The 21,984-nt window shown below is 42.3% G+C and overlaps 1 protein-coding gene across 2 annotated transcripts in view; it reads left to right on the top strand.

The window, feature by feature from the left end:
• Positions 1–311: 311 nt before the first annotated feature.
• Positions 312–21,984, top strand: part of FGF10 (fibroblast growth factor 10) — an 83,368-nt gene continuing 61,695 nt past the window's right edge. For both annotated transcript variants that reach the window (XR_004967658.1, XM_036310167.1), the window contains exon 1: positions 312–1,718. Coding sequence is in view for 1 of the 2 variants with exons in the window: in XM_036310167.1 (XP_036166060.1) it covers positions 1,343–1,718 (376 nt within the window). In the remaining variant the exon portion in view is untranslated. The remainder of the gene's footprint in view (positions 1,719–21,984) is intronic.

Here is a 21,984-nt window from a genome sequence, read left to right as displayed (position 1 = left end):
CCTTTCCCCTGCTCGCTGCGACCGACCTGTTTACAACCCGCTGCTGGTCCGGAGGGTTTGTCCTCAGCATCTTCTTTCTCCCCCAGCCCTCCCTCCTCCTGGGAGCCAGAGGGGGAGGGAAAAAGTCAGCCAAGCACCAGGCTCCAGGTGGCTCTCAAGTACTTCGCTGCCAAAAGGGAGAAAAAAAAACCCTAGGCTGGAAAACAAGTGAGAAAGGGGCTCCCCGGAGGGGACTGGTTCAGGCTGGGAGGCAGCAACATTGGGAAAGCCCGAGGGAGGACACGGCCGGGCTGGTGGCCCGCGCAGGGAGCGCAGGGGCGCCTTCGCTGCAATTCGCCGGAGCTGGAGGCGCAGCGGGCGGAGGCTGCACGGCCGGGGCGCGGGGAGAGGACCCGCCGCCCCCCAGACCCCCAGCCCGCGGAGGCAGCTGCTCCCTGCCCCTCGCGGCCGGCTCCCCACTCTCGGCCCCCTCCCTCCGCCCTCTCGCTGGCGTTCCCAGCAGCCCGGGGTTTCAGATGTCCCACCGCCGCTTGACCCCCTCCCCCTGCCTCTCCACCCTGCAAATGAGGTTTGACCAGCAGAGGCAGAGCCCCCCTCTGGCTCAGAATCCCTGACATTTCGACTCGGCTTCAACCTGTTTACAAGCCGGCTCTGCAGAGGAGGGGGGAGGGCCACGGGGCTCAACAAAACACCACCGCCGTCCCCCCGAACAAGAAGCGACTTTCTGCGGGCTTCCCATCCACCGGCGCCGCCAAAAAGAGAAAGCGAGAGGGAGAAGCACCGGCGGCGAGGCGAGCGGGCGCCGGCCCCCAGCGCTGACACCCGGAGGCGCGCGCGGTGCTGCCGTCTAGGGGCTGGGCTCCGCGGACAGGGGCCCGAGGGCGCGTCCCCGGGCGCGCAGGCTCTCCCCAGCCTCCCCCGGCCCCGTGGGTTTTGTTCACCGGCTGTCATCTGGTTTTTTTAGACTGGTTTTTTTTCCATCTAACATGGTGAAGCAAGGAGTGAAGAGGAGAACAAAGTAACTCCTGGGGGAGTGAAGGTCGCTGGGGACCAAGAGCACCCGCGCTACTGCGGCCACCCACGGCCACCCTTCCCCCGGGGACGGCAGGGGCGCACGGCGGCGGCGGAGCCCGAGGGGACCGGGACGGGGGCGAGGAGAGGCGGCGGCCCTTGCGAGGAGTTATGGATGGTGGTGCATTCAGTTCTGGCCAGATCCGCTCCCGGAGGAGGCAGCTAAGCGGCGGCCGCCACCTCCAGCTGTCTCCCTGCCTCGCACCGGGTCTCACCCTTCCAGCATGTTCCTTCTGATAAGCCCCTTCCCAGCGCCGCGAGTTCCAGTACAATGTGGAAATGGGAACTGACACATGGTGCCTCCGCCTCGCCCCACCTGCCCGGCCGCTGCTGCTGCTGCTTCTTGCTGCTCTTCCTGGTGTCTTCCGTCCCCGCCACCTGCCAAGCCCTTGGGCAGGACATGGTGCCACCAGAGGCCACCAACTCGTCTTCTTCGTCCTCCTCCTTCTCCTCCTCTTCCTCCTCCTCCTCCTCCTCCTCGTCCTCCTCCTTCTCCTCTCCTCCCAGTGCGGGGAGGCATGTGCGGAGCTACAACCACCTCCAAGGCGATGTCCGCTGGAGAAAGCTCTTCTCCTTCACCAAGTACTTTCTCAAGATCGAGAAGAACGGGAAGGTCAGCGGGACCAAGAAGGAGAACTGCCCCTACAGTAAGTAACCAGGCGCGCTGTCTCCCTCCGTCACCCACCCCCACCCGCGGGGGGAAATCTGTTCCAGATGTGGCCAGCTAAATATTTACGTCCCCAACCCCTGTAAAATGATTAAGTGGGATACTTTCACACTAAATCACACCCCCCCCCCCGCCCCGTGTATACATTGTGCTGCCTCACCCCTCCCCGCGGGGTCCCTCCACACACACCCCTACGCCTGGTCACCCTACACGCCCTGTCTCTGGGCTCGTCACCAGGTGGACACCCCGGAGTTGTTGCTGCGCACCGATGCCCCTCTCTGTCTCCATCGCCCTGCCCTACCTCACCCCAAGGTCCCCTTCCCCTCCCTGCTGGAAATGGCTCAAGTAAACACTGTGTTTCTTTTCGCTGGCAATCTTATGAAGAGTTTTGGGACAGTTTCCTCAAGCTGAAAAGAATTAGCTGCTGTCAATTATCCGGGTTTTATGGAAACTTTATTTAAGAAAGGAAAGTCCATTCCCCTTGCTCCTACCCCCATCCCGTTACCCCACCATCTCTCTAGATAGGAGCGGTAGCATTTTTCTGGCTTTGATTTTTTTTGGGGGGTGGGGGTGGGGGGGTGGGGGGAGCGGGGGTGTCGCCCATGTTGCCTTGAGTGATTGCAGTCCATGAAGTTGGCTTTTCCGGCACTACCGCTATTAGTCCCGGGCCTGCCTTCTCTCCGGGTAACATGATGCTCATGTCTGCGTTGTCAATAGCATATGCGCTGCTTTGTGGTGTCCTGTTGTACTGTTTCTTCTGAAACCTCTCATATTGCAGAGCCCGACTACTACAGCGTTGCGAACATCTGGGGCTGGATTCGCACAGACCTCACACAAATTCCATTGTCATCCTTCTATTTTCAAAGTAAAAGTCATAAGTCCGTTTCCATGGCTGTCGTTTATCCCCTAGCTAGGATGCGGTTTTTCTCCTTCGCGCACCCTATGCCCTGGATGTCTGGACTTCTTTCCCTTTCCCCCCTTTCTTTCTTTCCTCCCTTAGCTCTTGTTCTTTCTTCCTTGCAGGGGTGTGGGCTGGGAGGGGGCGGGAGAAGGAGAAGAGGAGAGTGGATATTGTGTCTCTTCTTGAATCAGTCCAGCAAAGCAGATTACTCTGTTGGCTTCCTTTCCTAGTTACTTTCAAGTGGTGAGACTTATTCATCCTCTATTGATGGCCTTTTGAAAGGATCCTTAGGCTATGTAATGGCACACTGAAGATAGTAGACAAAGACATTTGAACATCTTTAATGACCATTTAGCATTATCTCAATGGTACTCTCAAGTCACCTTTTTAAAGGGACCTTTTTGTGTCAGTTGTTTGGGAATTTGAAACATTATTTGCCAGCTAACTTAAATTCATGGGTCATACATTTCAAGATTCCTTGGCCCAGAAAGTATCTGGTAGGAATGGGGAAAGATAGTTAACCAGAACTTAGCATTTTCTTTTTAAACAAAGATGGACAAGAATGAAGACTTAGTTTTCTTGTTTGGGGACTCACATACATTCAACATTAACTTCTATTCCTCCTCAGCTGCTGCTTCCATTTACTAAAATTAGCAATATGTTTACAAGTAATGATATTTGTAGAAGGATTCTTAAGTGTTCCATTTTATGTTTAATACTAAAGATGCTAAAAGCCCATTGCCTATATATTTTTTCATTCTGATTTATAGAAAGCAGGTGGAATGTCACTTATGATAGATTTTTTTTTTCAATTGTTACCTGAATTAACTAGAAACTATATATACATGTTTTAGTTGATGAAAATTTAATTCCTTTGTTGACTTCTAAAACAACAGTTGTGCTGTCATCTAGGTAGGACCAGGGGGAAGAAGTGGTCCAAACAATTACTGAGGAGTGAGCTGAGAAGTTAAAATAAATAATATTCATGGCCTGAAATTCCTCTTCATATTTTTACTTCAGGAAGATAACTCAAAGAAATATCAGACAATTTTAGACTGCTACCCTTGAGCAAACTTTCTCCTCCTCCTCCTCCTCCTCCTCCCCCTCCTCCTCCTCCTCCTCCTCCTCCTCCTCCTCCTCCTCCTCCTCCTCCTTCTTCTTCTGACACTAACTTGATTTTGCTATTGCTATATTTTAAGTGCCTTTATGATGTGATGCAAGGACCAACCCACACTAGCTTAGTTATGCAACTTAAATGACTATTTTCTGAAATAATGATCACTGTGTGATTAATGGTTTAGTAAAATGATTTCCAGAGTACAGGTTGAATTATATTTTTATAGTAAAGAATTATCTACAAAGAGAAAAGTATACAACTTCATTGCATAGAAACGAGTGTGGAAATGTTTTATTCTAACTGTCCAAATATATTAATATCTCTTCCAAATGATAAAGTATACTCATAGCCCTTGTGAAAATTAAAGTATCCTATGTCATAATGCAGTCTTAATCAGTGGTTGAAAATGAAAGGGGGGGGCGGGTCTTACTCTGTTAAATAAAGCCATAAATAATTTAGGCTTTCCAAGAACATCTGTATGAAAGCATAGCACGTGAAAAGTAGAGGTTGGGAAAGCCTTAATTTCACATGTGGCCAGGTAATCAGAATGCTGCTACAAATCCCAGCTGGACTGATTCAGCTGAACTACATGGTATCATTAAGATATTGTCTAAATGTTGCATAATTATATGTGAACAAACTTTTGCAATGCCTACAGGGTAACCAGCCAGCCAGCCCAGCAAATGGTAGCCTGTTAAATATTAGGGTATCTAACCTCTGAAGAGTGTCAGTTCCTTGTCCAAAAACCACATTTCAGTAACATTTTCCTAAGCAAGTTATTAATTATTCTCAACACACAAAGCTGTTCTTTTGAGGTTTGCTTATTTGAAGCTTAATTTTCTTTGTTACTTTTGACCCTAATGTTAAGGCTGCTAAAATACAGTAACAGCTTATCTAAGAGGTTACATGTTTGTGATGTCCTGGATAATTAAACAACCGTTTTACTGGCTTGTTGCCAGCAAAATGCTAACAAAAGGGAAGTAAGGGAATCACCCTTAAGCATTGCAAAATCAATTTTAGCTTCTACCTCCAAAGCTGGATCCCAGAAATTAGATGGTTCTAAAAATATTACATGTGCTAAAGAAATTCTTCTCAATTTGGGTGATAATTATAATTTGGGGGGGGGGGATATTTTCTTTTCTTTTTGGCCACTTAGGATAGCAGAATGAAGGAGAGCAGAGATGAATTATGTTTCTCCTGTTAGAAGTCTGAGAAAGCTTGAATAATTTAGAATAGCTGTGGTGTATCTGTCACTAGACATGCTCAGGCTCATTTAGGTTTGTTTTATCAGTCTTTACATCTAGAGCTTTGCCCTTGAAACATTACCACTCGGCTCCAGTTCTGGCCTCCTGGAAAGGCTGGATACAGCTGTTAGGTACCCTTGCAACTGGGACTGGTGGACTTATTTCTGGACATAAATAAAACAGCTGTGGCCTGCTCCCATGGTTGTCACTTGCAGAAAAGGGGAGTCTAGTGTAAAGAAAATGAACCCTAGATATGAGACAGTGAATGATGGATATTCTCAAAATGGAATATGAGCCCTTCCAGAAAAGGAATATGGGATACAATAGAAAAATCCGTATGCACTGACTGTGTAGTATGTGCCCTATTTCTTTAAGTCTATATTTCATTTAACACTCATAATCGTCCTATGATTTAAATATAACTACACACATTTTTTGAATATGAAAACTAAGCCTGAACAAAAGTAAATTACCCAAGGTCGTCAACTTGAAATTGGCAGAGCTGGGATTCAAGTCTATTGGGTTATATCCCTCCTTGTTTTTTCTACCTCTCTGCTACTAAAAACACTGATAACAACATATTAGAATTAGACACCCCAGACCCTAAAAAACAAATTACCCAAAAACGTAATTGCTATGAATACCTACAGTTCTCCAGAGTGAAATAGGAACGGTAGTAAAATGATGGTGGAACCGAAATGAACTATATCAAAGGCATCACTGCAGGTGGCTCCCTGGTATCAGGCTCTGTTAGGGCATCCTCCAGGTGAAATGCCTTTTTTGATACTATGTTTGGGAATATAATTGCTTCTGGGTACACAAAATACACATACATCAATCTCACTCATTTCAACAGAGGGCATTAGAAATACATGACTACTTAAGAAAACTCCATGAATGTCATTGTATGTAGTAATTGTTTACAGCTGAGGGCCAAATGTTTAATTGCTTCCATGTGTAATAAAATAATTTGATTGTAAATACCAGTATAAAATTGGGCTGTTGCAGAAACGTTGGGTATATGACCCTAAAGCAGCGGTTCTCAACCTGTGGGTCGCCAACCTGTGGGTCGTGACCCTTTAGGGGTCGAACGACCCTTTCACAGGGGTCGCCTAAGACCATCGGAAAACACATATATAATTACATATTGTTTTTGTGATTAATCACTATGCTTTAATTATGTTCAATTTGTAACAATGAAAATACATCCTGCATATCAGATATTTACATTATGATTCATAACAGTAGCAAAATTACAGTTATGAAGTAGCAACGAAAATAATTTTCGTTATGGTTGGGGGTCACCACAACATGAGGAACTGTATTAAAGGGTCATAGCATTAGGAAGGTTGAGAACCACTGCTCTAAAGGGAGGAAATCTTAAGAGTCCTGAAGATAGATAGACAGATAAATAGATGATTAGATAGATAGATGATAGATAGATAGATAATAGGTAGATAGAAAAAGCTTTTAAATGAGTGTGCAAATCAAAAAGTCACTTTACCACATAAAAATGAAAGATTACTGTCTAGGATTAAAGGCTTGTATAATTACTTTTTAATCAAGATGGGAGCTTATTATAGGAAGTTCAATAAAGTGAGAAGATAATTGTTGAGGAAAATAGGGACTCAAATATTATCTCCTAAAAATAATACAACAGTTTCCTGGGAAGAAAGCCAGTATTCAGCTTAAGGCTTCCACCAGTGTCTTATTTAAGATGTGGTTGTTTCTAGAGTTTGGCTGCATGATTTATAACCAGGAGCATTTAATCACAGCACCCAGGATTTATGAAGGTGGAAGGCACTGTATTTAATGTTTACGTGACACTGGTCCTGTTACCTTTACTGCATTCCTACCATATGGACCCTCCACTTTGATGGCTTTATCATAAATCCATTAAAAATACACAATTACAGAGAGTTTCCTCTTCATAAACCTGATTTATAACCATCTACCAGGAAAAAAAAAAAAAAAAAAGCAAACACAAGAAGACAGCAGAAATCACATGCCAGAGTTGGAGGATGAGAATTCAGAGACACCAATTCCTAGGTCTGGCATAATCTATTACCCAAATGTATGGACCACTCCTTCCAACAGGTTTTTCAAAATGATGTTTAAGCACAGAATTTAACAGAATCATGTCTTATAGAACAAAGGAAGCCCATTGTATGTGTATTTCTTATACATCTTTACTACCCAGTTTAGAGCAAAGAGTCTTATTCCAGATCATTCTTTTTAGTGTTTAATGAACTTACAGTAGAACATGAATGAGCACTTTAAATTCCTGCACAATTACCTTAATGTTCAGAGGCAAACCTCATTTGTTATCCAAAAGTCCGACTTTCCACAAGCCAAAATGTTGGGGAAAAAGTTGACAGCTCATTTGAAATGGAGCTAATGTTCCTCACATTTATGAGCTGCCTATGACTATCTATATCTTTCCTAAGCCTTAAACATCTATATGCTTATCCAAAATTGTAGTACAAATGATATTTCTTTATTATGCTTCAGAAGGAAGATTAATGCATGTGTATTAGTTCAAAGTGATTTTAATCTCTCTTAACATTAATTCTGTGAACTTTGTAATGAAGAGTAATTCAGATGACGTTTTTAGTATTACTTCTCCAACATTTGTCAGCATTAATAGTTGATGTTTGCTTAATGTAAGTCAGTAAAATATTAGCATTCCCCGCCCAGAAATTAAAGTTCTCTTTTAATTTTCCAGTACGATGGTGCATGAGATTCATGTTTATATAATTTGAATACAGCTTTATTTGTCTAGAAAAAGTAATGAGCCTCATTTTGTCTCAAGTCCTTTCTGCAGAAGTACCATCATTTTCATGGTATATTGCAATGATTTAAGGTTGTTTGCGTTTGCCTTTTGACCAATAGTGTTTGTTACTTGGGCTTGCAGATTAAAACTGTTTACTTTTCATAATTGGCACTCTTTTTTTTCACTGCCTGTTACTTTTTCCCCTGTCTGTCAGTCAGTATAACAAGGAATGACCTAGAAATGTGCCTTTAATATTCATGAAAGAAAATATAACTACATCTTAGGAAGCCACCTCCAACACTCTGTTACTGAATTAATGAATACAAAATGTTGATGCTTTACAGAATCCGTTTCAAACCAAGTATTTAATTAGTACGGATTTTACACAAATAGAAAGTTTCAAGATATTTAAAAGGGAGCCAGGTTACCCACAAAATAATGGTCTTCAAGGCTCCCTGGCTTTTAAATCAGGTCAGTTGTGTTCTTTCTTTGAACATTGTGTTCTAATTGGAACAATAAATCAAAGACGACACACAAAGTAGATTCCCATGTAAGGTGGACAACTGGACAGTGACTTTTTACTGCTGCTCACACGTGCATCCAATTACCATCTGATAGATCCATAGTGCCAGCTCTAGAGCATGGCCTCGTTTTATAGCTCGCCTAATAATTCTTCACCCTAAATCTGTCCAACTTCACCTATATCTAATCTGTCAGTATGTGTGTTATCATTAATGAGGAATTTTTGAATGTCTGGCATGCTTCCTACAATGAGTAATGACATGGAGATATTAATGAATCATTTAGTTCATCAGAATCGAGGAGGTAAAGTATTAAGTCATATATCCCCAACTTCAAGTAATCCTCAACAACAACAAAAAAAACCTAACAATTAAACTACTTAATTATGAACAGTCTGGTTTAACTGCAACTTAGATCTAAATAGTAATAGTTAACCCAACAAAATTAAGAACATTTTTAAAACGGTATTTTCTATAATCATTATTTTCACTCAAGGACCTTGAGTTTACATGCTTCACTGAAAAACATCCATATTAGTTCGTCCTTAACATTTTTAATGTGTTTTTATTTATTTATTTTTAATCCTCACCCAAGGATATGTTTTCATTGATGAGAGAGAGAGAGAGAGAGAGAGAGAGAGAGAGAGAGAGAGAGAGAGAGAGAGAGAGAGAGGAGAGAGAGAGAGAGAGAGAGAGAGAGAGAGAGAGAAGAGAGAGAGAAACATCAATGTGAGAAACATCCATCAGTTGCCTCCCATACGAGCCCCAGAGATGAACCCACAACCTGGGTATGTGTGCTGACAGGGAATCAAACCCGTGATGCTTCCGTGCACAGGACAAAGCTCTAACCAACTGAGCCACACCAGACAGGGCTACCCTTAAACTTTTTTGAGGCAATGCTTTGTTTGAGGATAACTTGACATATTCAAGACCCATCAACTTCTGACTGATACTTCTGTCTTGAGGCAGTTTTACTTCTGAAATATCGACCATCTGTGACAACCCTGCCTCCAAGACATCCTGAATTCCTGACGCTTTATCGCCCCTTCACCACTCCATTCTTTTTCTTCGCCTTTTCTCCCCCCACCCCTATTTTCTCTGGCGTCTAAACCCATTGAGGCCAGGAAAAGTTATCATTATCATTGCTTAGCATCCCATGTTACAGTGAGAGCCAGTGGCCTAGCCGTGTTTGGATGTGTAGCGTCCAACATAGTTAATATTCAAGCCTAACAGTCTTCAGCAATGTAAGTTCAATAGACTTGAACAGGAGCTTCTGTTCATTTTGAATCTCCGTGACTTCTCCCTTCTCCCAGCACACCAGCCAATGTCTTACAACCAGCATTGCCATCCAGTGAAGTCCACAGCCCACAGCAAGCACCTTCTGAGAATGGATGCTGGCTGGCTGGTTACTAAGTCATCACTCTGCATTTTTCCTCCAGGTTAACTATTTCCTTCCCAATAACTCTCCCTGCAGGTCCACTTTCTTTCAAGTTGTTTTAGTACAGGCAACACTTGCCGGCTACTTGGTCAATGCCCTTATCTTTTTGCCTTTGCCTAGACTCCTATAAGAGAGAGAAAGTGAAGATGGTTTAGGAAATCAGAAAGTTACTCCTCTTCTATTTTAGTCATCATGTATTTCACAGAAGATGAATGCTAATTTAGAGGTCTTTCCAACTTCCAGAATCTCATGTAGATTATAAAGCTTCTCTGTATAACCCTGCTAAAAGGAGAAAAGTTGAAAAGATACATGCATGGACACTCGGGGCTGACCCAATACAGAAATGTACATATCTTTATTAGAAAGGTATCAAGACACCAACAGCAGTTAGAATTTGAGTTAATCACCTACCTGTGTTCACATCTTTCAAGGAAGAACTCCTGGCACTGCTGAATTACTTGTATTATATGTAGTAGCTGACTATTTACATATGTTACATTGGTTGTTACTGTGATAATAATTAAAAGCCAAGCTTCTTTCTACCCTTGGTTTCAAATTATATAAAGCTATCGATAGCTATCAATAGTTTTGGTTTATTGATAGAATTATTCAAAGAAAAAATAGTATTCTGAAACATGGAGAAGATGGTAACACATGGATGTTAAGTTACATACTATTTATGATCTCTAGTGAAATTTGTTTACAACGTTATTAGTAATAGCCATTGCCATTGTAGTAAATCAGGTTTTTAGGGCCTTTGGGGATACCTCTGTGGAAGGATAAGATTCCACAAATATGGGAAAAAAGTGCTAGGGATGTTAGTCAGATTACAGTGTAAAAACTTGATGGACAAATCTACTGAAGTGCTTTAGAGCTGAAGCAAGAGAGATGGGGAAGGGCATGTTATTAGAATGTTGGGAGCCAGCGGCAGAGCAGAAGAGGCCCGGAGCATAGTCTGTGGAGGAGGAGGAGAGGCTGGGTGGGAGTGATGAAGACAAGGGTTTTGAACTCCCAGGAAAGAACTCAAGCTAATGAGTAGCACTGCACCGGGGCTGACATGACAAGAAAGGTGTGAGGGAAATATAACCCAAGGCCTGGCGTGTGAGTGGCTGTTAAATGAACTGAAATGAGAACCTGTGACCTAAAAGGAATCCCGCTGGAGTAATCCCAGGCGCGGGATTTCGGAGTAAGGACAGTGAAGTCCCAGCGCCTGCCAGAGGTGGGCGGGTGGAGGAGCTGCAGTGTGGACTTTCATCAAAAGGGATCACAAGACTGGACCTGGGTTGAAAGGGAGCTTTGAAGACACAAAAGTGGGTGCATCTGAGGCTCCAAACTGCCAGACGATTGTGTAGTATGTGGGCAAAGTGTCATTGGTAAGACAAGGATATTCATGGTACCTACCTCTTTCCTACGTGGAAAAGATTGAGTAAGGCCATTCATTCATTCAACAGAAATGTACTGAGTGCCTGCTTCGTGCCAGATACTGTGACACTTACATGCAGTGCTGAAAGCAATGCTGCCTTTGCCCCCCAGAGCTTTCCTACAGTGTCAAAAATCAGCAAGTACACAAAAAGATGCATGATGGGAATTGGGGATAAATGCTATGGAGAAACAGGTAGGGTTCCCTAAGAAAACAATTGGGAACTGCTCCAAACCACACGGCCAGAGAAACCTTTGGAAGGGGGAGATGGGAGGTGGGAACTGCATGGGGCAAGTTTGATGTCGCCCCCAAAGGTACAGAAGAGGCAGACTGAGCCTGGGGCTTGGGGGAAAGTTTGAAGGAGTCGAGTTAATGCGTGTAATAGCTTAATGGTGCCCGGCGCATAATAAGCCCCCATGAAGCGGCTGCTATAAAAAAAAGTAACTACTAAAGGAAAGCACCAGAAAAGCAACTGCATGACTTGAAGCGGGGATTACACATATTGGGATTGAAGAAAGTGGCAGGAATGAGGCCCACACCTGGCATTTTTTAGAAAGAGAACTATTAGAGCTTCTGAAGTTATTGAAGATTTGGAATTGCAGTTTTTATAACATTCTGAAGTTCTGAGGAAAGAGAAGTCTGGTTCATTAAGAGGCTGGTAGAAGATGTTTGAATATTGAAAGTCACCTGAGGAGAGAGTGAAGAGCTGGAAATAAAGAAGATACAAATGTGTTCAAGGACACAGCGATAAAAGAGAACAAAAGAAAGGAACAACAAAAATAAGCGCAAAGCAGGTAACTGTGGAGGTTGTGAGACGACGGATTACTGCATAAAAGGAAAAGTGATTCCATTTTAAAATATTGCAGAAGAAATCTAATATTTCAAGTTACAATATGGTTTTGAAGCAGGATTATCACAGTTGCTCCGCTATCAGTAAATGAGGCAGTTAAGTGTCTTATTTCTCCTTTCAGCCCAGGCCCTCCAAGAGTTTGCAAACCAGAGATGGAGACAGGAGAACTTCCCAGGGAGCTGGGAGATGATAGAGGCATTTACACTAAAGGCCAGAGAAGCAGAGCAGAAGACAGCAGCCTGCAGGGAGGGAGGGGAGACGACGGGAGGAGGGTCACGCTGAGGATAAGGGGCTTCAGCGAGACATAGACTCTGATAAGAAGGGAGGAGACAGAATAGCCTTTCAGAAAGCACAGAAGCTTCAGTGACGTTTTCAGGAAACAGCAGGCAGGCCACCGGATGGAGCAGAATTTCCCAACCCGGGGGGTAGCTTACAAAGTAAAAAGCAAAGTACACTGTAAGCAAAGTACATGTAAAAAACTGTAGGTTTGACAACTTGATTTGGGGGGGGGGGGCTAAAATATTACATGAACACGGTTAGCACTTAAAATCAGCCTTGTTTATTTATTTTGCTGTTTGAAGTAAAGAATAAAAAAATAAAAAGAGAAAGCAGAGGAATATTTGAAAAGGATATGAAATGCAAGACAATTGATGTAACCTAAATATATTGTACTTTGGCAATATATTTACAAAGTACAAATTGTACTTTGGCAAACAACAATAATGACAAAAAACTCATTGTATATGTGAAGCTGGAAAAATAGCTCTGATATACTATCATCTTTAGCATCCCTGATTTGCTAAATGGTCATACATTTAAAATGTAAAAGAGTTCCTACTGCAGAAGTTACACACACACACACACACACACACACACACACACACACACACACACCTCACTGGGGAGAGGTCTGGCCCTGCACAGCCGGTTCCCAAAGGGAACTACAGAGGCTTCCGTTACCTGCTCCCAATGTGTACTTTTTCTTGTCATTCTTGTTCTAAAGTGTCTCAGATTTACTTGGTTTAGGTGAGTAGAAAAAGAAACGCAGTCCACTACAGCTCTTCATCTTGCAAAAGAGTAGACTTAAGGACTTACGTTTTTAAAAGAGTAGGAGCAGGATACAGACAGCCTGCTATGCAACTGCGTCCCCTGTTCACACCTAGAGCTTTGGAGACAAACTTCTCGATGTAGAAGCTGGATTCTAACACTGTGTGGCTTTGGACAAACTCTTCCCTGAGCCCTGGTCTCGGCACCTGTTAAATGAGGACAATATTACCTCCCCCACTCAATCACTCTTGTAAGGGGGCGGGTTGTAAATTTGCACATGAGACTATAAATGTAGAGTCCCATGTGGGGCCTGGCACATGTTAAGAGCACAGACGTGTTCACTCTGTTTACTGATTTAGGCCATGACTACTGTGTTATTTGTAATTATACCATTTGCTGAAAAGATGTCTAAGTCAAGGGCTAAACAAAACATTTAGACAGAAAATTGATGTTCTAGCGCCTTACTCTATTTTATAGTTTATAAAGCACTTTAATGTTTTCATCAGTTGGTTGTCTGAAAAAAAATATGTGAAATGGGTAAAATAATCATTGTTACCACCATACTGTATGTGGATGATAAAATTGAGTGTACCAGTTCTGGTGCCAACTGCAGGTATATACCTATAGTCAGCGTGAGTGGGTCAGGATTCCCACCCAGGGCAGCCTTAGCTGGCATACCCTCTGTCCTGGTGTGCCTGGGACAGTCTCAGTGTCACCTCTTGTTCTAGCATATTATTAACAGCCCCCTATTCCCTCTCAAAATATCCCATTACAGATTCACCCTAGTCTCAGCCAGTCTGGTCTGCATAAAGTCTGCACAAATCTACACAGGCTGGTTTCCTATTAAATACTTGAATGTCTTCCCAAAGTCTTCGGAATAACAGCTACATTTTTTTGCCTGTGATGTAAGGCCCATATGATTTGTTCCCTACCGACCCCCTGCTGCCTCATGTCTATGACACTCCCCATTACAGACACACTGAGTTGATTTTAGCTCCAGGACGTGCCTCTCCTTCGTGTGTGGCCTTTGCCACACGACTAGATCTGGCTGGAGTGATGTTCCTGCCCTCATCGTCCCCAGTACTCCTTCCTTTCAGGTGTCACTTAGATGTCATCTCTAGAAAGCCTTCCTGACCGCTCATACTGTCCCACAAGACCTGTGCTCCCCGACACCTGCATCTAATATGTTAACATTCTCACATTTGATTAATTTCCCAGTGCAGTTTCCTTACACGCAGAAAGCTTGTTAAGGGTGAAGACTGGATTTACCACCTTGATCTTTGCATACAAGCCTTCAATACAGTGTCTGGCATATAATGCCTCCTCTCTATGTATTTATCCAGTACGTTGTTCTTTATAAGTGCATGTCCTTGACACAGGTCATCTAGACTACCTTCAGTTTTTTCACCTGGTCTGGAAAGTGTGATTAAATACACTACCTACCTGAAAAAGTAGGACTGAAGTTAAGTATGTCTTACAACCTCCATTCAGTTCTAAGTTCCACAATTCTGAGAACTTAGAAAATGAGTTAGGGCCATCATTACTCAAGTGAACGTGAAGTGCTTCATTTCATACACTCTGGTGAATGGAAATATTGTGTAATCCTTGAAATGGATTGCTTCCCATGTTTCTTTAACTTGCCTAAGGTTACTATTGGCTCTGTTCATGGAGATAAATGAGGACCTGACTCCTTTTTAAAATTGATGCTGGCTGTGAGATAGTTATTTATGGTTTCAGAGTTATATTTGGGTTCCGGGGTAATTTGGTAACAATTAAGAAATGAGCGATTCTTGGTAATTCGTTTAGAGAAGAAGAATAATGAGCTGCAAAGAGTGGGAGTAAAGGGATATGGTTCAGTGTTCGCTGTGTTGAAACATTTGCTGTGCAATCCTAGGCAGGTCTTTATCCTACCCTCACAGACTTAATCTAGGAAATGAGTTCAATATACTCATTTTCTAGATTAAGGACAAGATTCCAGGAGTACACCTACTAGGAGATAATGAATATAGTATGCTGATATCAGGTCCTAATCCCTGGAGCCTGTAAATGTTACTTTATATGATCCATTTTTTCTAGATGTGATCAAATTCAGGGTCTTGAGATGAGGAGGTTATACTGAGTTATCCAGGTAGGCCCTGAATGCTATCACTTGTTCTTGTTATATAAGATACAGAGAAAGACTAACTAAACAAAGAAGGCAGACAGGGATTTGATGAGGGAAGCAGAGCAAGAGAGATTTATAGATGCAGTGCTGTGGCTTTTAAGACAGATGCAGGAGCCATGAGCCATGGAATGGGGCTCTAGAAGCTGGCAGAGAAGAGAAACAATGGAAGGAACTTGGCCCTATTATCTCCTTGATTTGGATCCAGTGAAACTGATATTGGGCTTCTGTGAGAGAATAAATTTCTGTTACTTTAAGATACCAACTTTGTGGTAATTTGTAACAGCAGCCAAAGGGAACTAATATAGACTGTGATACTCAAAGTGGGGTGCTGCTGTAACAAATACCTAAAAATGTGGAAGTGGCTTTGGAATTGGACAATGGGCAGAGGCTGGAAGAATTTTGAGGCACATGATAGAAAAGGCCTAGATTGCCTTCACCAGACTTCCGGTAGGAACAAGGACATTGAAGGCACTCTGCTGAGGGCTCGGAAGGAAGGGAAGAGCACAGGAGAGAAAGCCTATGTCCTCTTAGAGAATACATACAGCACCATAAACAGAATGTTGGCAGAAATGTGAATATTAAACATGCTTCTGATGAGAGGGAATAGAGAGCATGTTATTGGAAACTAGAAGAAAGGCAATCCCTGTCACAGTGTGGCAGACATGCAGCTGAACTGTGTCTTATGGTTGTGTGGAAAACAGAACTTGGAAGTGATGAACTTGGAAATTTAGCTGATGAGATTTGATGGATGATGAAGCCTAATTTCTTCTAGTTGCTTAGAGTAAAACTTGAGAGGAAAGAGGTAAAGTGGAGAAAGAAGTGTTAAACAAAATAGAACCAGCACCGGATCATTTGGGAAATTCTCAGGCTATCCAGATTACCAAAGAGGCACAGTAGGAGAATTACTGTTAGGAAAGAGCTCTAAAGAAAAGGCCAGGGATGTGGCTGCATGGCCTTATGCTAGTGCTGCAGAGATTAGGCATGTGACAGATGGGTTCCCCCTGCCATCTCAACAAAGGCTAGGAATAGAGATTATCCAAGAAAGATCTCAGGAGGACCCTCTTGTCTACTGACATGAAGGCCTGTGATATACACAGGAGATCCACAAGCTTCTTTAGAATGTTATATCAGTAGAAACACTGATGGCTCAGACTGAAAAAGGCAGAGTTAGGACAAAATGAAAGAAAGATGCCAGACTCCCAAAATTCTATAGACAGCAAATAGGCTGGTAAAACTCTTCAGCTGCAGACACATGGAGCTTTCAAGCAAAAGGAAGGATCATGGTGACTGCAGAGCCTTGGGCCCAGAGGGCAGAACCGCAAGTGCAGAGGCAGAGAATAGGACCACATCAGGCCGTTACCAGGCCTTGAAACATAATTGAATTTGTCCTGCTGGATTTTGAAATTTGTTGAGACGGGTGAGGCTTTTCTTCCTTCCATTTTCCCCTTTTTTGTGATGGGAATGTCTGTGATTATTGTAGTATGCCTATCCTACCATTGTGTTTTATAACAGTTACCTTATTTTATAGTTTTACAGATCCAGAACAGAAAAGTTTTACCTCCAGATGATTCTTAGCCAGAGTCTCACCCATACCTGATGTAGATTATTTAGATGATGAGATTTGGGATTTTTGAACTGATGCTATTTAAATGAGATTTTGGACTGGAGTGCATGCTGTAATGTGTGGTAACTTTTTGGGATGGGGTGAGTGTATTTTAATATGGGATGGATGTGAATTTGGGGGTCCAGAAGGCAGACCATAATATGATGAATAATAGATATCCAAAGATATCAGGTCTAAACCCTGGAACCTGTGAGTGTTCTATAGTAAATTTATGCATATAAAACATTATGTAGTTAAGTTTTCCATTTGGGATTAAATTAAAGATTTTGAGATAAAGAGAGTATCCTAGATTATACAAATGAGCCCCAAATACCACCACAAATGTCTTTATAAGATAGAAGTAGTGGAAGTCTAGACATACACACAGGAAACAGAGGGTAATTTGATGATGGATGCAAAGAGATGGATTTGAAGATGTTATATTGTTGGTTTTGAGGACAGAAGAAGACTCCCGAGTCAAGGAATGTGTTCCAAGAGGCAAGGACTGATTTCTCCCCTCAGACCCTGACATCTTTATTTCAGTCCAGTGGACTTCTGTCTTCTAGGACATGAAAGAATAAATTTCTGTTGTTTTAATCCACCAACTTTGGGGTCATTTGTTACAGCAGCCATAGGAAACTAATACCATAATGCATGACAGCTTTATGTGGTCCAAATTAAGGATAATCTGCCAAAACAGTATCTTATATAGAAAGCATGAAAAAAAAAAAAAAAAAAGAAAGCATGAAGCAGGGATAAAGTTCAAACACTTTACCCACCTCTTATGAATTGTGTGATTGAGAGCTCTCTGTGCTTCTGAGTCTTCATCTGATGAATGAAGATTAGAATAATTTATGTCGAGATATCTAGCAGAGTATCAGGCTCATAATAGAACTTCACATTTTAGTTTGGTCTACATTTTAAGTTTAAATGACTACCTGTAAAACATTGTTTGAAAGCATTGTGCATTTGCACATAGTGCCTTGACTGCTGGGCACTACAAGAACAAAGCAATGACTTTGTTTATGCAGAACCTGGCTAGATAGGTGGTCTGTTTTTTCATTGGGTCATAAATTCAATCTGGATTAGGGGGAGTTGTTCTCTTTCTCCTCATTGGTCCAAGAGCCATTCCCGTGAAGTTGCATGCTAAACCCATAAGAACCTTTTCCAACCTAAAGAGGATTCTCTATAGTTAAGGGTGATAGAAGCTCAATTTAATAAGTGGGTAATAGTACAACTAAAATGTGAGTGCCCTCTCTGAAGTATTTCAGTGTTTAAATATATTGAAGGTGGTGGGCATTTGTTGCTTTCCTTGAAACCCTGTATCATCTATCCCCTTTCACTATGGATAAAATTCACATAGCATCCTACGGTTCAGCTTCTCGCATCTAAAAATGTTTCCATAATAGTGCAACTCTCTCAAAATTTATTATCATGGCTATTTATATCACTTGAATTTTAAACCCTGGGGGAAAAAAGCATGATTCTAAAACTGGCATTTCCTCTTACAGAAAATTAGTTTCTCGCACCAACAGGGCTATGAAGTTGTAGACAGTAGGTGAATGTTTTGCATTGTCTTAGTAAAGGGGCACTGTCCAAGCTGAGGCTGGCAGTAGCATCTCCTCATTTAGTGCTACGAGGTCACTCTTTCTCTTTAACATTCATTGTTAACAGAATGCCGGGCATGGTAATTTGAGAAGAGAGGTAATGGTGGTGATACTGGGAAAGTGGGTGAGATCAGGAATAGTGCTTTGCTGCAAGGGATGAGGTTAAAAGGTTGACCTGGGATTAGGTGGAGCACAGTGAGCAAGCTAGAGCTACGGATCAATCACCAGCCCTGGTGTCATGCAAAGATTTCTACTTCTGTGCTCTGAGACCAGGCAAATAGCTTAGGTCCATGCAAATCTACAGGAGGCTTTTGAAACTTTCCTAGCAATAGAATGGCTACCAAGACATTCTATTTGAGATCCAGCCCCTACCCATTTCTCTTAATAAAAATAAGCTTCCTCTAACAAGTACTTAGAAAAGGGGCTTGCCCTGACCGGTTTGGCTCAGTGGATAAAAGGTCGGCCTGCGGACTGAAGGGTCCTGGATTCAATTCCGGTCAAGGGCATGTACCTTAGTTGCGGGCACATCCCCAGTGGGAGGTGTGCAGGAGGCAGCTGAATGGATGTTTCTCTCTCATCGATGTTTCTGACTCTCTGTCCCTCTCCCTTCCTCTCTGCAAAAAAATCAATAAAATATATTTTTTGAAAAAGAAAGAAAGAAAGGGAGGGAGGGAGGGAGGGAGGGAGGGAGGGAGGGAGGAAGGAAGGAAGGAAGGAAGGAAGGAAGGAAGGAAGGAAGGAAGGAAGGAAGGAAGGTAGGTAAGGGGCTTGAAGCAAATGGAGAAAGAGGCCAGATTTGAAAGAGCTGATAACACCCAATGTGAGGTATTTCTCAAATTTGGGCCTATGGACCCCATGATCAGAATAACTAGGGTGTTTGCCCAAAATACAAATAAGAGTCCTATTCAGAAATACTGCCCAGGGTGGGTAAGAGGTGCATGCACAGAAATCTGAACTTTAATAACCACTCTAAGCATTTCTTAATCTCAACAAACTTCTAAGAAATAATAAAATTAAGGCTGTCACTAAGCTAAGTGTGGATGTGAGGGGATGAAAGGCCAAAGGTGTTTTGAGCTCCAGATACTCTGAAGAATTTGGCAGAATGACTTTCTTACAGTCCATGTTTGCAGATTTGCCATTTTTCACATATTCTGGCAAAGGAGAAACTGCCAGATATTTTATAAAGAGGAAGTCATTTTGAAAGTTAAAACATATGCTAATATTTAAATACTACTTGGTTGGTGGGAGGTTTTCCAATACATCTGAGATTAGGTCAGTCTTCAAGTCACTATTGTAAATATGCTAAATCTGGGGAGAGGGGCTGGAAGAGGGGGTCCCCCCGAAAGCTGGCCGTTGGTCACCATGTCCAGTGCACTTCCACTGCTGTTTACGAGGAAGGGCTGGGATGCTGCGCTGAATGACAATGGTGTAAACAAACTTGTAGAGACTTAGGGCTCCTCCCTACTTTTTTTTTTTTTAAAGCCACAGGCATTTGTGTATAAACGCCTCTAATCCCAAGAGTGTTGGCAGGAACCTGGCCTTCCAAGTGAGCACTCGAGTCTGTGGCATGGTTTCCAAAGCTGCAAACGCGGAAAAGGGAATATTGATGAGATTCTCGAGTTTCCTTGGGAACAGTCTTTTGAACTCAAGCAGTTCTTTAATGTCCTATCTGTTATTGAGAGACATTCCTCTTTAGTGTGAGGAATTCTTGCTTTCAGTTGTGGAAATTATTTTTTGTTTCAGTTCCTGTAAATGACCCTTTTGTCAGGTAGTGGGACCAGCCTTACAGTAAAGCTGTGACCATGTCCACCTGCGGTGTACCATGGATATGCAAATTAGAGGCCCCTTCTGGTGTCAGTGACATTCCCTTACTTTTTTGTTTACACACACACACACACACACACACACACACTCATATATATTGATTTCAGAGAGGAAGGGCGAAGGAGAGAAAGAGATAGAAACATCAGTGATGAGAGAGAATCATTGATCAGCTGCCTCCTGCATGTCCCACACAGGGGATGGAGCCTGCATGTGCCCTGACCAAGAATTGAACTGTGACCTTCTGGTTTATAGGTTGATGGTCAACCACTGAGCCACGCCGGCCAGGCAGTGACATTTCTTATGCCTACAAAGGACACCTCCGCCCATGTAACTCAGGGAATGTCTCCTACAAAGTCAGAGGGAATATGGATCAGGAAATGTTAATAAAGATTGAAAACACTTAGCACACTCTCTGGTGCATCTTTTTTTCCCTGTGTGTTTTATACATGTATTTCTTCTTTGTACAGAAGGCTTCAAAGTCATTTAATAAGATTAATCAGACTCTGTTCAGCTGAGCTTAGCAGTATGTAAGCACTGCCATTGCCTGCAATTTATTAGTCTGACATGGTTAGTGTACTGGCCAACCTAATGTGGAGTGATAGGGTATTTCACAATCCAAGAAGACTTCACGGGGTTTGAAATTATTTGTTATATCCTGTTGTGCTATACAAGGCGTTTGGCCAGAGGCATTTTGCCCTAATGCTTTGTGCTCCAAAGAATACATCAAATTATTTCAACTATTAAGAAACCTGAAATTGAACACTACTGATTTTGTTCACCAGAAAAATGCCATCCATCAATTGTCATATTATTTTTCCTTTTGGTGACAATGATTACAGAATAAAAGAATGCTGTTCTAGACTCTCCTACCATTCCATGTCCTTATTTAGAGACTGGCCCTTTAACTGAATTAACAAAGTTTTCAACCAGTAACAGTGACATTCTGTAATGCAGTAGAACTGATACTAGAAGAAGAAAAATTAGAACTTGGAAAATTATATTATTAAATCCACTCTAATTTCATATTGAAACATTTAGTAATATTCCTACAATCTTTTAGATTAACTACATAACAGATCCTTGTTTTTCTCAGTTGATCATGAAACATGTTTTGAGGCAGTTCAGTTTTAACCAGCATATGGGTTCTTTGTGTGCCATTGTTTATCATTTTGGATATTGACAGAATCCATTGAATAAACAAGTAAAGTTTATTTTATTTTTAAAAACAATATAACATGGTTTGTTTTAGGCAATTGAATGATTGATTTAAACTGGGTGAAGAGACTCAACTATTGATATCTAGCTCCATGGTTTCAGATACTGTTTCAGTGTCATTTTTAGAATGGGATAAAATCCTAATAACAGCTAATGGTATTGCATGCTTAGTTAGTTCTAAACACTTCACACGTGTACTCATTTAATCTTCAAACAACCTTAGGGTGTGAATACTAGTGTCATTCCAGTTTATAGACGGGAACATCTGAAGCCACTAAGAGATAGAGTAACTTAACTGAAGTCTTCCATTACTAAGTGGCAGAGCTAGGATTAGAACCAAGTGGCTTCACGTGCCCATGCACCCAATCACTATAACACTGTGCCCTTCAGGAAGGTAAAATATACAACAGGTCTAATTTGAAATCCTTTAGTCAGAGGCAAACTGGGCACTATGGTACATCAGCAAATTGAATGTTATAGCTGGAGGAGCCTTATGTAGTATTCTATGCTTTCTTCACTCAA

Source organism: Myotis myotis, unplaced genomic scaffold (genome assembly GCF_014108235.1).
Source record: "Myotis myotis isolate mMyoMyo1 unplaced genomic scaffold, mMyoMyo1.p scaffold_m19_p_5, whole genome shotgun sequence".
Lineage (NCBI taxonomy): Eukaryota > Metazoa > Chordata > Mammalia > Chiroptera > Vespertilionidae > Myotis > Myotis myotis.
This window is presented reverse-complemented; position numbering and strand designations above follow the sequence as displayed.